This window comes from Phyllobates terribilis, unplaced genomic scaffold, assembly GCF_046119375.1.
Source record: "Phyllobates terribilis strain yellow unplaced genomic scaffold, ASM4611937v1 Scaffold_7__3_contigs__length_470593459, whole genome shotgun sequence".
Classification (NCBI taxonomy): domain Eukaryota; kingdom Metazoa; phylum Chordata; class Amphibia; order Anura; family Dendrobatidae; genus Phyllobates; species Phyllobates terribilis.
This window is the reverse complement of record NW_027362767.1, coordinates 253385961-253401738: the sequence shown is the minus strand read 5'-3', so window position 1 is coordinate 253401738 and position 15778 is coordinate 253385961. Positions and strand designations below refer to the sequence as shown.

At 39.3% G+C, this 15778-nt stretch overlaps 1 protein-coding gene across 1 annotated transcript in view; it reads left to right on the top strand.

Moving 5' to 3' along the window:
• The window catches only part of LOC141154405 (uncharacterized), a 368179-nt gene that overhangs the window by 269827 nt on the left and 82574 nt on the right, over positions 1–15778 (top strand). Inside the window, exons 11-18 of the mRNA XM_073640289.1 lie at positions 3655–3708; positions 6288–6341; positions 8475–8582; positions 9361–9414; positions 12855–12908; positions 14113–14157; positions 14296–14349; positions 14702–14746. Coding sequence (XP_073496390.1) covers positions 3655–3708; positions 6288–6341; positions 8475–8582; positions 9361–9414; positions 12855–12908; positions 14113–14157; positions 14296–14349; positions 14702–14746 — 468 coding nt within the window. The remainder of the gene's footprint in view (positions 1–3654; positions 3709–6287; positions 6342–8474; positions 8583–9360; positions 9415–12854; positions 12909–14112; positions 14158–14295; positions 14350–14701; positions 14747–15778) is intronic.

Sequence of the window (15778 nt, the reverse complement as noted above, 5' to 3'; positions counted from 1 at the left end):
GCTTTGATGACTGCTTTGCACACTCTTGGCATTTTCTTGATGAGGTTCAAGAGGTAGTCGCCGGAAGCAGCATTGCGGTGGCAAGGGGGGAGGTGATCGGTATACTCACCTCTCCTACTGGCGTACGGCGTCCAGCGATGTCTACGGCGGCTTCCGGATGTTGCCATGACGACCCAATGTCGTCATGACAACATCCGGGTCACCAGGAGGCAGGACGTTAGTTTGGTCATGCGCAGTGCGCGACCAAAGTAATGTCTCCCCGGTGTGCAGGCTGACAGGCTGCATGACAAAGGGAGCACCTGCTCTCTATGCCATGCAGCCAATCAGGATGCAAAAAGTGAAAGTCCCATAGTGGGACAATGTGTAAAAGTTAAAAAAAAAAAAGTAGAAAAGTGAAAAAAAAAAAAAAAAAAAATTGTAAAAATCTAAAAAAAAAAAGAAAAAAATAATCTCCAAAAATTAAAACTATATTGAACCCATAATATTTATTTATTATGAAAAAATAAAAAATAAACCAATAAAAGTACACATATTTGGTATCGCCGCGTCCGGAACGACCTGACCTATAAAACTGTCCCACTAGTTAACCCCTTTAGTGAACACGGTAAAAAAAATTAAATAAAAAACGAAGCAAAAAACAATGCTTTATCATCATACCGCCAAACAAATGGAATAACACGCGATCAAAAAGATGAATGTAAATAAAAATGGTACCGCTAAAAACGTCATCTTGTCCCGCAAAAAACAAGCCACCACAATGCTCCATTGTCCGAAAAAAAAAAAAGTTATAGCTCTCAGAATAAAGCGATATAAAAAAAATATTTTTTCTAGAAAATCGTTTTTATTGTGTAAAAGTGGCAAAACATAAAAAAACTATATAAATGCGGTACTGCTGTAAATGCACTGACCCGAAGAATAACGCTGCATTATCAATTTTACCACACGCGGAACGGCATAAAAAAAACTCAAAAAAACAATTCCTGAATTGTTGGTTTTTGTTTATTCTGCCTCCCAAAAATCAGAATAGAAAGCGATCATAAAATGTCACGTGCCCGAAAATGGTACCAATAAAAACGTCAACTTGTCCCGCAAAAAACAAGCCATTACATGACTCTGTCGGCCAAAATATGGAAAAATTATAGCTCTCAAAATATGGTGATGCAAACACTAGTCTTTGCAAAAAAAAGCTTCTTTTAGTGTGTGACAGCTGTCAGTCATAAAAACCCGATATGAATCTGGTATCGCTGTAATCGCACCGACCCGAAGAATAAAGTAGTCTAATCACTTATACCGCACAAGGAACGGCATAAAAAATAAACTCTAGGGTTAGGGTTGGGCTAGGGTTAGGGTTGGGCTAGGGTTAGGGTTGGGGCTAGGGTTGTTTTTTTTTTCAAAAGTACAGAAAAAAAAAATTATGACAATATGGCGACCAGTGTTGAGCTACTTGAGTTTGCATCGGGTACTCGGGTATGCACTGAGTATTGTGGGTGCTCGAGTCTCTGCCCCATATGCTTCGCGGCCAAAAAAAAACGTTGCTGGGATCGCCTGCCATGCACGAGCGATCCCCGCATGTTTTTTCGGGGGTGTCTAACAACCGTGAAACATGCGGGGCGGGGACTCGAGCATGTCATTCGAGCACCCGCGATACTTGGTGCAAACCCTAGTACCCGATGCAAACTCAAGTAGCGAGCACTTGCGCTCAAGACTAATGACAACTTATTCAATATGATGACCTAATGTTATCAAATTCTGTCGTACCTTTGGGTTCAAAATGTACACTATACTCCTTCATAAAATTCTTGAGGGGTCTAGTTTCCAAAATGGAGTCACTTGTGGGGGGTTTCCACTATTTCGGCACATCAGGGGCTCCTGAAATGTGACATGGCGTCCGCTCTTGATTCCAGGCAATTTTGCATTAAAAAAGTCACACAGTGCTCCTTCCCTTCTGAACCCTGCTGTGTGCACCCAAACAGTGTATTTTCCCCACATATGGGGTATTGGCGTACTCAGGAGAAATTGCACAACAGTTTTTAGGTTCCATTTTCTCCTCTTACCCTTGTGAAACTAAAAAAATTGGGGCAAAAAGATCATTTTTGTGGAAAAAGTTAGATTTTTTTATTTTCACGGCTTCATGTTCTAAACTTCTGTGAAGCACCTGAGGGTTAAGGGTGCTCACCACACATCTAGATAAGTTCCCTCAGGGGTCTAGTTTCCAAAATCGTGTCACTTGTGGGGGTTTTCCACTGTTTAGGCACATCCGCTAATTATTCAAGCAAATTTTACATTCAAAAAGTCAAATGGCGCTCCTTCCCTTCTGAGCCCTGCTGTGCACCCAAACAGTGTTTTTTCCCAACGTATGGGGTATCTGCATACTCAGGGGAAATTGCACAACAAATTTTGGGGTCCATTTTTTCCTGTTACCCCTGCAAAAATAAAAAAAATTGGGGTCTAAAGTAACATTTTTGTGAAAAAAGTTAAATATTCATTTTTTTCTTCCCCATTCCAAAAATTCCTGTGAAGCACGGAAGGGTTAATAAACTACTTGAATGTGGTTTTGAGCACCTTGAGGGGTGCAGTTTTTAGAATGGTGTCACTTTGGGGTATTTTCTGTCATAAAGGCCTCTCAAAGTCACTTCAAATGTGATGTGGTCCCTAAAAAAATGGTTTTGTGTATTTTGTTGGAAAAATGAGAAATCGCTGATCAACTTTTAACCCTTATAGCACACTAATAAAAAAAAATTGGTTCCAAAATTGTGCTGATGTAAAGTAGACATGTGGGAAATGTTATTTATTAACTATTTTGTGTGACATAACTCTCTGATTTAACGGAATAAAAATTCAAATTTTGAAAATTGTGAAATTTCCAAAATTTTCGCCAAATTTCCAATTTTTTCACAAATAAACGCAAGTGATATCGAAGAAAGTTTACCACAATCATGAAGTACAATATGTCACGAAAAAACAATCTCAGAATCAGTGGGATCCGTTGAAGCGTTCCAGAGTAATTACCTCATAAAGTGACAGTGGTCAGAATTGTAAAAATTGGCCTGGTCATTAACGTGCAAACCACCCTCGGGGGTAAAGGGGTTAATGAGAAAAAGTGAACTTTTTAGAATTTACCAAATGACTGCAATTAAACAAAGAGTGAAAAATTTAAAGGGATCTGAATACTTTCCGTACCAACTATATATATATTTATTGCCTTATTGCCCTTAAAGGAACCCCAAAGGAGCTGTAGATTGCCCTCCAGACACCCACATGCCACCTGTCCTATTTCACTTCTGTAAAACCAGTCTTAGTCAGCACGAATAGTAGAGTTACTCATATACAACTACTATATACCTGTGTATAGCTATTTACTAAGCCTCACGTGTCCATACAAGCTAACACCGCAGGGCTTGTGCAGGACGGAAAATTCTTGTGGTCACTTTAATTTTCCTTAGAAATTCTACATTTACATACCTTCTTGTATACATTGTATTCATATAGTGATGATATATCATTAGCGAATTCCAACCTGTTTAGGCACAAGCCACCAGTCAAACAATTATACCATATAACAAACTATATATTAATATTTATTTCATGTTGTCTCGTTTATTGTTTTATTTGGACTATTCTGTATTGATATTGACCTTTTTGCCTTTCTTATAGAGAAGCCGTGGACCAACAGGTCTTCCTGGTCTACATGGGAGGACAGGAAATCTGGTGAGAAATCCAATACACTTCTCTCCTTTGGATTATTGTTTATATTCATTTATTATTTATTAATTTATTTATAACCTTAAAGGGGTCTCCGGTCACACTTCTGCATTGGAGGCATTAATCCTGAGCTGATCTTAGCAGGCATCTATTGATGCCATGTCTCAGCACCTCTCACCTTCAGATGCAGAAGTGACAGGCACCAGAGAACCCCTGTAATTAAGCACACAATCGTTGATGACTCTTTATCATTAAATCATATAATTTGAAAAGTTCTGTTCGTGCGGTCGTTGTTAATTTCCATTGTCATTCTCAGTCATAGCCGCAGTGATGGACCGCCGGACCCTCCTTACTATAATAGGGTCCATCGGGTTTCCATCATTGTCATGTTACCAGACAAAAAATATCTGCGTGCTGCGGTATTGAGTGTGTGAACACAGCCTAAATTGTTTTTTTTTAAAAAAAACGCAATACTACCTTCCATCCTGCAGGTGTCACTGTTGCTGTTTATTCCAAGCACTTGACTTGTAGCAAATTCAGTAATTACAATAATTGGTCTTGATTGATGAAGCAATTACCATACGTTCGGTGAGATGATTACCATACTGTTATTCAGAATGGTAATCCACATACACACGTGGTCAAAATTGTTGGTACCTCTCGTTTAATGAAAGAAAAACCCACAATGGTCACAGAAATAACTTGAATATGACAAAAGTAATAATAAATTAAAAATCTATGAAAATGAACAAATGAAAGTCAGACATTGCTTTTCAACCCTGCTTCCACAGAGTTTAAAAAAAAATTAAACTCATGAAATAGGCCTGGACAGAAATGATGGTTCTTCTTAACTTAATATTTTGTTGAACAACCTTTTGAGGCAATCACTGCAATCAAACGATTTCTGTAACTGTCAATGAGACTTCTGCACCTCTCAACAGGTATTTTGGCCCACTCCTCATGAGCAAACTGCTCCAGTTGTCTCGTGTTTGAAGGTGGTCTTTTCCAGACGGCATGTTTCAGCTCTTTCCAAAGATGCTCAATATGATTTAGGTCAGGGCTCATAGAAGGCCACTTCATAATAGTCCAATGTTTTCCTCTTAGCCATTCTTGGGTGTTTTTAGCTGTGTGTTTTGGGTCATTATCCTGTTGCAAGATCCATGACCTGCGACTGAGACCAAGCTTTCTGACACTGGGCAGCACATTTCTCTCTAGAATCCCTTGATAGTCTTGAGATTTCATTGTACCCTGCACAGATTCAAGACACCCTGTGCCAGATGCAGCAGACCAGCCCCAGAACATAACAGAGCCTCCTCCATGTTTCACAGTAGGGACAGTGTTCTTTTCTTGATATGCTTCATTTTTCCGTCTGTGAACATAGAGCTGATGTGCCTTGCCAAAAACTTCTATTTTTGTCTCATCTGTCCATAGGACATTCTCTCAGAAGCTTTGTGGCTTGTCAACATGTAGTTTGGTAAATTCCAGTCTGGCTTTTTTATGATTTTTTTCAACAATGATGTTCTCCTTGGTCGTCTCCCATGAAGTCCACTTTGGATCAAACAACGACGGATGGTGCGATCTGACACTGATGTTCCTTGAGCTTGAAGTTCACCTTTAATCTCTTTAGAAGTTATCCTGGGCTCTTTTGTTACCATTCGTATTATCCGTCTCTTTGATTTGTCATCAATTTTCCTCCTGCGGCCACGTCCAGGGAGGTTGGCTACAGTCCCATGGATCTTAAATTTCTGAATAATATGTGCAACTGTAGTCACAGTAACATCAAGCTGCTAGGAGATGGTCTTATAACTTTTACCTTTAACATGCTTGTCTATAATTTTCTTTCTAATCTCCTAAGACAACTCTTTCCTTTGCTTTCTCTGGTCCATGTTGAGTGTGGTACACACCATGTCACAACTTCATTAAACATGTCCCTTTTGTCACATTATTTTCAGGGGTACCATCATTTCTGTCCAGACCTATTTCATGAGTTTAATTTTTTTTTTAAATTCTGTGTAAGCAGGGTTGAAAAGCAATGTCTGACTTTCATTTGCTCATTTTCATAGATTTTCAATTTATAATTACTTTTGTCAGATTCAAGTTATTTCTGTGACCACTGTGGGCTTTCCTTTCATTAAACAAGGGGTACCAACAATTTTGACTACGTGTGTATCTATTAATTTATCAATAAATGATGCATGTAATAATAATAATACTAATAATTACTGATGATCGAGCGTGTTCTATTAACCCCTTCGGCGAGCACGCTCGGGTGCTCGCCGAGTATTTTGGCGGGCTCGGCATTTTTTTTAATGCCACCGTGCCTGTAAGTGTCACAGCTGTTTGACAGCTGTGACACATGCAGGGTTTGCACGCTCAATTATCACTAGTAATAATAAAATAAATAATATTAATAAAATTATAATAAGCACACGTTTAACTCCTCAGTGTTACCATATACTTGTGGGCTCATTCACCCCTACAGATGGGCATGTCTGCTGGCTGCACACATCAGCCGCACCCTGGGATGTTACCCGATAGTGGATTTTATGGAGTTAATGTTATTTTTTTATATATATTTTATGCAGGGTATGACTGGACCCGCAGGTCGATCAGGAGTGAAGGGACATTGTGGTCACGTGGTACGTATTTTTCTGTGATCAGTCTGCCACCTGTTGTCACTTAATGTTGGCTACAGATACACCATATGGACAAGAATATTGTCTACTGAAATCAGATTGTTCATTTAGTTCCAATCGAATAAGTGTATAACCTTATTAACGTCATATGTCGTGTCCCTGACTTTGATGCGGGCCCCGGCACTGTGCCCGCATCCTTCCCCGCACATGACAGCTGATTAAATCAGCTGTCATTTGCCTTTAACAGCCGCAGATGGATTGGAGGCCCACCCACGGCCGTTAACCAGTTAAATCCCACTGTTAACCTCTGACAGCAGGATTTAACACACGCCACATCCCGCCCATTGGAACCCCTGTCATGTGATTGGGGGCCCCGATGGATTATCATGACAACCAGGGATCTGCAGAAGACCCCCTTGCCTGTCATTGTGAATCTCCTATGAACGCTGGCTCGTGGCTGACGTTCATAGGAGATTGTGATTTCTGCTATACATAGTAGTGCTGAAGCCCTGCTATGTGTAGCACAGGCGATTGGATGATCGCAGCTTCAGGTCTCCTAAGGAGACTATTAAATAAAGTAAAAAACAAAGTTTTATAAAATCTGAAAAAAATAAAGAAACACAAAAGTTCAAATCTCCCCCCTTTTGCCCCATTAAAAATAAAACAATTAAAAAAAACCCACATATTTGGTATCATTGCATTCAGAAATATCCGATCTATCAAAACAAAAAGTAAATTAATCAGAACAGCGTAACGAGAAAAAAAACACCAGAATTATGTGTTTTTTGGTCACCGCAACACTGCAATAAAATGCAATAAGAGGTGATCAAAACATTGTATCTACCCCAAAATGGTATCCGTAAAATCATCAGCTCAGAGCACAAAGATAAGCCCTCACCCAGCCCCAGATCCCAAAAAATGAAAACGCTACGAGTCTTGGAAAATGGTGACAAACGCAAAAACTTTTTTTCATACAAATTTCGGATTTTTTTTCACCACTTAAATAAAAAATTAATTATACATATTTGTTATCTGTGTACTCGTACTGACCTGGGAAATCATATTGTCATATCAGTTTTACCATATAGTGAACATGGTAAATAAAAAATATAAAAAAAACAGTTGTGGAATTGCACTTTTTTTTCAATTTCACCGCACTTGGATTTCTTTTCCTGAAGTACAACTTGTACCGCAAAAAAACAAGCTCTCATACGTCTATATTGAAGTTAAAATAAAAAGATATGGCTCTTGGAAGAAGGGAAGGAAAAAATGAAAACGGTAAATGGCCATGTCGTGAAGGGGTTAATTTAGAAAAGAAGTTGTCTAGAAGGGACATCCCTTATAGAGTGTTCCTGCCAGTTCTTCTAAAATGATGTATTAAATAATGATGTTCTACATCACACGTGTCAAACTCTGGCCCGTGGGTCAAATCTGGTCTGCAGGGTGATTATATTTGGCCCACAACACCAGAACAACCACACCTATATGGGGCCATTATTCTGTATGGAGGACTTTTCGGGGCCCATTAGTCTGTATGGAGGACTACGTGGGGCCCATTATACTGTATGGAAAGCTATGTGGGTCCATGATACTGTTTGAAGGACTATGTGCGGCCCCATTATTCTGTATGGAGGACTATGTGGGGCCCATTATACTGTATACTGGTTGGCCCGCGGCTTTGTCCAAGTTTTTCATTTTGGCCCTCTGTGTGTTTTGAGTTTGACATTACTGTTCCACGTAATATAACAATCCTACCTCTACGTTTTGCTGTTCCTCCTCTTAAATAAATTGACAACTGGGCGTTTCCAGTTGGGTGTGTTTCCCTGAATGCTATGAATCTGTCACGAGCTAAACGCATCTTATATGCGGATTTAAAAATCTTCCTTGTCTCACTATGTAAGTGGGATGTGCTGCCAACAATATGCAAATGGTACAGGGGGGCTGAACGATCGTCTTAACCCTTGTCCATCCCTATACACTTTGCTTTGGGCCTTCTTATATCAGTGATCGGAGCTCATTCATGCAGGAAATCTACCTGCGTAAGTGCAGCTTAGGTGGCTTAGCCGTTCACATCCAGTAATGCTTTCTGTATTGGCTGCTGTTATACCTCATTCACTATGTTTTTCTATATTACAGGGGTTGCCAGGCCCTCTGGGAATACAAGGCATATCTGGCACTTCTGGAAGGGATGGGGATTTTGGACTAGATGGGAAACCAGGATCTCCAGGAATACCAGGACCAAAGGTGAACTTCACCACTTCTACAATGAAAACAAGTAGACGTTGAAAGGCCTTCTTTACAGGGTTAAGGTTTAAATTGCATTTCCATTGACTTGATATTAACATGAACTATATAGTACAAATTAATAAGTGTCCCTACTTTCCAGACCAGGAGGGCTTTTCTTTTCATTATTGATGAATATTTTCTTTTACAAATTCATTTGCTGAGCCAAGGCAAGCAGACATGGGCCATAAAGAGGAAAGCTGAGGGCTGAATGAACACTTGGCCAATAGCTATTTAAGATGTGTGGCCACTGAATGTATTATTAGCTGGTCCATTTTATTACGCACCTTCCTATTTTTTAGTGGAGAAGGAGATTGAGGCCATGTTCACGCGTTCAGTATTTCGTCAGTATTTTACATCAGTATTTATAAGCCAAAATCAGGAGTGGAACAATCAGAGAAAAGTATAATAGAAACATGTCACCACTTCTGTATTTATCACCCACTCCTGGTTTTGGCTTACAGATACTGATGTAAAATACTGACCAAATACTGACCGAGAGAATGTGGCCTTACTTTTGTATTTAATATATATAGGATACTAGACTTTAAAGGTACATTTTATGCCGGCCAAATTATCCTGAGGATTTTTGTCTTCATCTGTAAAAGGTCCTAGAAATGTTACCAGGGTAAATAATGACATATAGTAGATGTATATAGTATGGAAAATGACTGTGCTGCTGTTTTCATTGTATCATAGTAACACTGTACTCTGAAATGTGTATTTTTTTTCTTCAAAGGGGCCTCAAGGCTTTAAAGGAGATCAGGGTCTTCCAGGAGACAGAGGCGAAGAAGTAAGTCCTGAATTATATATAGGACATAATTTTAGAGACAATGACTTTCCAGATGCAGCACCTGAGCCAATAGTTTATCACCCCGGATTTTGTTTGTGGCATCACCCGTAAATAGCTGATTTTGCCAGGTCAGGTTGCAACTAGAAAGAAATTTTCCAAAAAGCAGTGGCTGCAGGGGTAATGTATTATTACCTGGCAGACATTCAGGTGAATATCAGACCATGTAATACAAGGACGGCTAGAAACTGCAAGCACTATAGAAACTAATACACAGCTACACCCTGTTCTGGCTCCTAGAAGGACCCTCCTATCTGCTCTAGTAGCACATTAAGACAGGGGTTGTTGTTGTACCAAAGTAGGTTCTCTGTGGTCATAGAAAGGATGGAGCTGTATGATCCCTGAGTAGGAGAAGGTGTACTATGCCATGAGAAGACAAGGACAAAGGACAGGACTCCTGTGAGACCAGGTGAAGACTTTGCCCAGGTGTACTTCTTTAGGTTTCTTGGCATTAACGTCCTGGCCTGTAAGATGGGTATCACTGCTATATCTGTCCCTTTCATGAGCCTCTTAGAAGGATGGGTCCCATGTATAATCCCAGTACCCAGAAGTTCTTTCATGAAAAGTTCTCAAGGTGGATCATTCATGTGATACTCATGGCGGAGCTTCTAATATAACTTAGCACACTAGATTGATTGTTAATCCCCTCGTAATTAATGGGCCTCTATTATTCAGGGCCTTGTAAAAATATGTTAAATGTTTTGGTATCAATTTAGTTTTATTAAAATTGTAAAACTACGTTCTTTTTTGCAACCACATTTCTTAAATGCATCTACAATGAACAATCACTTGGCTGACGGCTTTCTCTCACCTTCCCCATATATATGAGCGAATCGACCGTTGAAATTCCAACTGCCAGATCCTTCTCTTCCCTAACATCGTCTGACGTAGGTCAGTCAGGGGGTCTTATATGCATTAAACTGTCGCCCGATCCCACCAGTTTGGATGACTTTAGTCTAATATGTATCAGGGTCTTTAGGGAGTAGGGGACAGATGGAAGGGAGTATGATTAGACGATCAGGTTACAAAACCTGTAGAAAAGTATTGTCTTGCTCCCTTCATCCTAAACAAGATAAAACTGCTTTTGGCGTACATACTAGTCTGATATGTCTCATCTGCTGTAACTTCTCAACCTTTCTTGTTGAGCATTCTGTCAGTATTATAAGTGGTGGAACTCCCAGTCCCTCACTTCACATCATGTATTTCTCCGGCCATGGTCCTTATTTGTTATCTACAGTTGTGCTCAAAAGTTTACATACCCCGGCAGAATTTTTTCTTTCTTGGCCTTGTTTCAAAGAATATGAATGATAACAAAAAACTTTTTCTCCACTCATGATTATTGGATGAGTGAAGACATTTATTGTCAAACTACTGCGTTTTCTCTTTTTAAATCTTAATGACAACCAAAAACATCCAAATGACCCTGATCAAAAGTTCACATACCCTGGCCTGATAACATGCACAGAAATTGACACAAATGGGTTTGAATGGCTACTAAAGGTAACATCCTCACCTGTGACCTGTTTGCTTGTAATCAGTGTGTTTGCATAAAAGCTGAGTGAGTTTCTGGGATCCAGACAGACTCTTGCATCTTTCATCCAGCCACTGACTTTTTTGGATTTTGAGTCATGGGAAAAGCAAAAGAATTGTCAACAGATCTACGGGAAAAGGTAGTTGAACTGTATAACACAGGAAAGGGATACAAAAAAAATATCCAAGGAATTGATAATGCTAGTCAGCAGCATTCAAACTCTGATTAACAAATGGAAAATCAGGGGTTCTGTAAAAACCAAACCACGGTTAGGTAGACCAACAAAAATTTTGACCACAACTGCCAGGAAAATTGTTCAGGATGCAAAGAAAAACCCACAAATAATATCAGCTGAACTTCAGGACTCTCTGAAAACTAGCGGTGTATCTGTTTCAAGATGCACAATAAGGAGGAACTTGAAGAAAACTGGCTGCATGGTTGAGTCGCCAGAAGAAAGACATTACTGCGCAAATGGCACAAAGTATCTCGCCTACAATACGCCAAACAGCACAGAGACAAGCCTCAAAACTTCTGGAACAAGGTAATTTGGAGTGATGAGGCCAAAAGTTAACTTTTTGGCCACAACCATAAACGTTACATTTGGACAGAGGTCAACAAGGCTTATGATGAAAGGAACACCATTCCTATACTAAAGCACGGAGGTGGATCGCTGATGTTTTGGGGATGTGTGAGCTACAAAGGCACAGGAAACTTGGTAAAAGATGAAGGAAAGATGTGGAGGCAAATTTGCACTCATCAGCCCGGAAGCTGCGCATGGGACGTACTTGGACGTTCCAACATGACAATGACCCAAAACACAAGGCCAAGTCGACCTGTCATTGGCTACAGCAGAACAAAGTGAAGGTTCTGGAGTGGCCATCTCAGTCTCCTGACCTCAATATCATTGAGCCACTCTGGGGAGATCTCAAGCGCGCAGTTCATGCCAGACAGCCCAGGAATTTACAGGAACTGGAGGCTTTTTGCCAAGAAGAATGGGCCGCTTTACCATCTGAGAAAATAAAGAACCTCATCCACAACTACCACAAAATACTTCAAGCTGTTATTGATGTTAGAGGGGGTAATACACAGTATTAAGAACTGGGGTATGTGAACTTTTGATCAGGGTCATTTGGATATTTTTGGTTGTCATTAAGATGTAAAAAGAGAAAACACAGTAGTTTGACAATAAATGGCTTCACCCAACCAATAACCATGAGTGGAGAAAAGTTTTTTGTTATCATTCATATTCTCTGAAACAAGGCCAAGAGAGGAAAAATTCTGCTGGGGTATGTAAACTTTTGAGCACAACTGTATGCATGCAGTTTGACAGACAGGAGAGCAGGAGCAGAGAGACAAAGATCTGCCTGTACTTCCTGTAGAGGGACAGACAAACATCCACTTCATGAAAAGACAAAGACTGACCCAACTTGCTATAGTGACAAAGACCGAGCCCACTTCCTGTAGAGAGACAAAGACCGACACCACTTCCTGTGGAGAGATAAAGCTGCTGAAGATTGATTACACTTGACAACAGGCAGTGGACAGCAAGTTAAGTAGAAGGAAAATGCTTAGTGTCTGGCACTTTGGAAGAATTTTTCAGTGGTAAGACAACATATATTTGTATATAAAGTAATTTGCAGATTGCCCATTTATCACATTATATCATCCAAAGAGGTCAAGTTGTCTGAAAATGCAAAGAGCATTTAATGAAGACTATTTGCAAAGTTGCTTCTCTTTTATTTTTAGATGCATTTGAGCAATAAAATACAGATTTGGTTGTGAAGATGAATGCCGCCTCTAAGTGTTTGTCAGTGTTGTGTTGAAAGCAGCCTCTGGTCTTATCTACTCATAGGGTTTTCTTGGAGCTTCTGGATCCTGTGGGGAAAAGGGTATTGAAGGAATAAAGGTAACAAAACACATAATATCGTTCACCTTTCCATCATCACTTTGTATTTATACAAGAGAAATTCATGTCATTTCCATTAATTGCACAAATACAATGTGCATTGTATATAGGCATCATAGACGGGTATGTTGTGCCCCAATGTTTAAGTGGTACGGTGCAGGGTATTGTCTTTCCTTAGCTTGCAGTGCAATGTCATAGTTTGGCCTACAGTAGCGCTATTCTACACATCTTACAAAAAGTGTTATAAAGTAAAGATAAGACTGTCAGACAAACCATGGACACTATACCAGAATAAATTATCTATCGATCTTTCCAAATATCCCTGTTTATATTTTATGATGCAGCAAAGACGAGAACATAACTTTTTTTTTTAAATGTTGTAAGTTGGTGTTCACATTATACAGGAGATTTATACTGTCTGATGTCCATCCCTGTCTCTGCTGTGTTGATCACCCCAAGATTCCTGAAAATCTCATGTGCTGGGTATGTCAGTGTAGTGTAAGGGAACAGCTCATGCTCTGTGTCAATCAAGACTGAAGAAGTGGGGTTAGACACCGGACCACACACATATGACTCCTCCATTCTGTGTGAACACCCACTTGACTCTTCACAGATCATTATCATGTAGTGTGTGGGGAAAACAAAAATGAAAAACGGGGACATGTTTGGAATGATTATCAGGTTGCTATTAAGGTATGGTGACAGTTTTGGTGGTAATATGACAGATCTCCTTTAAGAGTTTAATTACATTGCAAGTGTTTTGACCAGGGCAAATGATTTCCAAAGATTTGCTAAAAAACTATTATTCAATTCAACATTCCAATCAGAAGACATGTGTGTGTCCATAAATATCTTATAAAGAAAGTAGCATAATAGTATAGGGATAAGGGTGGTTTCACATAAACAGGAGAACATCCAGCTCAACGGACTTGTGAACACACTTTTCTTTATTCACCAAAGTGCTCAGTAGAGGATAAAACAGAATCAGCAATGCGAGTTTCATGATATGCGACATCGACGCGTTTCAGGTGACTGCGCACTCTTAATCGCCTGGATTTTCTCCTGTTTATGTGATTGCCCTATGCTCTTACACAGCGTTTCCCATGCTCCGAACACCATACAATGTCTTCAACGGTGAGCTGGACTTTTATTTGTTTCATAAGGGTAGTTTATCTCATAAACACTACAATTTATTTTATCATAGGGAACTAAAGGAGAACCCGGACCCTTTGGGCTGATAGGAGTGCAGGTAAGTGCTGATCTTCCTTCATTATTCTTTACATTTTTTAAAGGGACTAAAAGCTACAATGAAAAACCAACAAGTTCATAATTAAAAATAATTAAAGTTCTTACATTGTGAATCTTAATTGGATCATTTTTTTTTCAGGGCCCCATGGGACAAAAAGGACCCCAAGGTCTTCAAGGAATTCCAGGAATAATGGTGAGACATTGGCTACAGGCTGATATGCATTGGATATTAGCACATGCATGAAATATACAAACATGTTTTCGTTCGGTTCAACCAGGACTCTAGATGATGTTGATTACTGCATTTTTATAATACCATCATTCCCATAGCCGGGTTAGGGGAACTGCACCTAGTAAAATTGCAAGGTTCCTAGTTGTTTGATTAGCAAATATTGACTCTTAAATTACTTTTTTAAAAAAAATATATATATATTTATTGTTTTATCTTTCATAGATGGAAGTCATATTTGGACTTTTTAACCTTTTTTGAAATGCTTTTGCAATTTTTTTTATTATCCTATTTAACTACAGTTTTATTTTGGTAGGGAGAAAGTGGTGCTCCTGGAACCCGGGGTCCCCCTGGTCCAGAGGTATGTGACCCCTGATTATTTTCATAGACTGATTACTAATCGATAAACCAATGAAGTCTTACGAACTATCCAAAAACAGAGTCAGGCAATGTAGATAGGTTCACACAGGATGGAAAAGCTATGACTTTTAGTGGTGGAGCCAGCCTAATGTCATAATTGACTGGAAACATCAAGCTAAGGATTTGATCATACTGAGTTTTTTTCAGGAGTTCAAAAACCATGATTTTTCAAGCAGAAACTGCTTACATAAACTCTTATTTTTATGGGTATGTGCACACTGAGGTTTTTTTAGGAGTTATTAGAACCAAAACTCTCTAAATCTTCCTCCAAATATTAATGTAATACTTTTATACCCAAAAAAGACAAAAGTATTATAGGAATGATATCTTTATTGATTAACCAGAAAAAAATCAGATTGCAGAGGCTCTTTCTTCCAGCAGGTTATTGTATATCTACTGAATATAAAAACTCCTCAAACTTTTTGAGTTTCCGCTCAGCGGCTATGTGCATATGAAGTCTTTTTGGAGCGGAAACTCTGAGAATACTCTTCAAAAACTCAAAACTCTGTGTGTACATATGTATTCAGTTTCTGATCCTAAAACTCAACAAAGACTCCATGTGCACACAGATTTGAGGAATTTTTTGTTGGGGGTGGGAGGTTTCCTGATCTGTTTCCTGAAGCGGTGTTGAAGAGTTTTGGTAGAATTTTTTTTTCCCAAAACATTCTTTGCAACATTTTGATTGGATAGCACCTAGTATGGAGAGATTTTCTTCAGGATCCACTTCAAAGAAGTGACATGCAATTTCCCATAAAAATTAATTGGAAGAGTTTTCCAAGAGTTTTTGAAGCAGTTTTAGAGGAGGATTTTGGAGAGTTTTTGCTCCAAAAACTCCTGAAAAAACTCAGTGTGAATATTGCCTAAGCTTGGATAGGTAAGGTTAGCAGTGTAAGGGCTTATAGAACGTATAAGGTCATAAACTAGGTTGCTCACATCTCTCAGGAGTAATGAACGCAGCTGAAGGGGCACAACA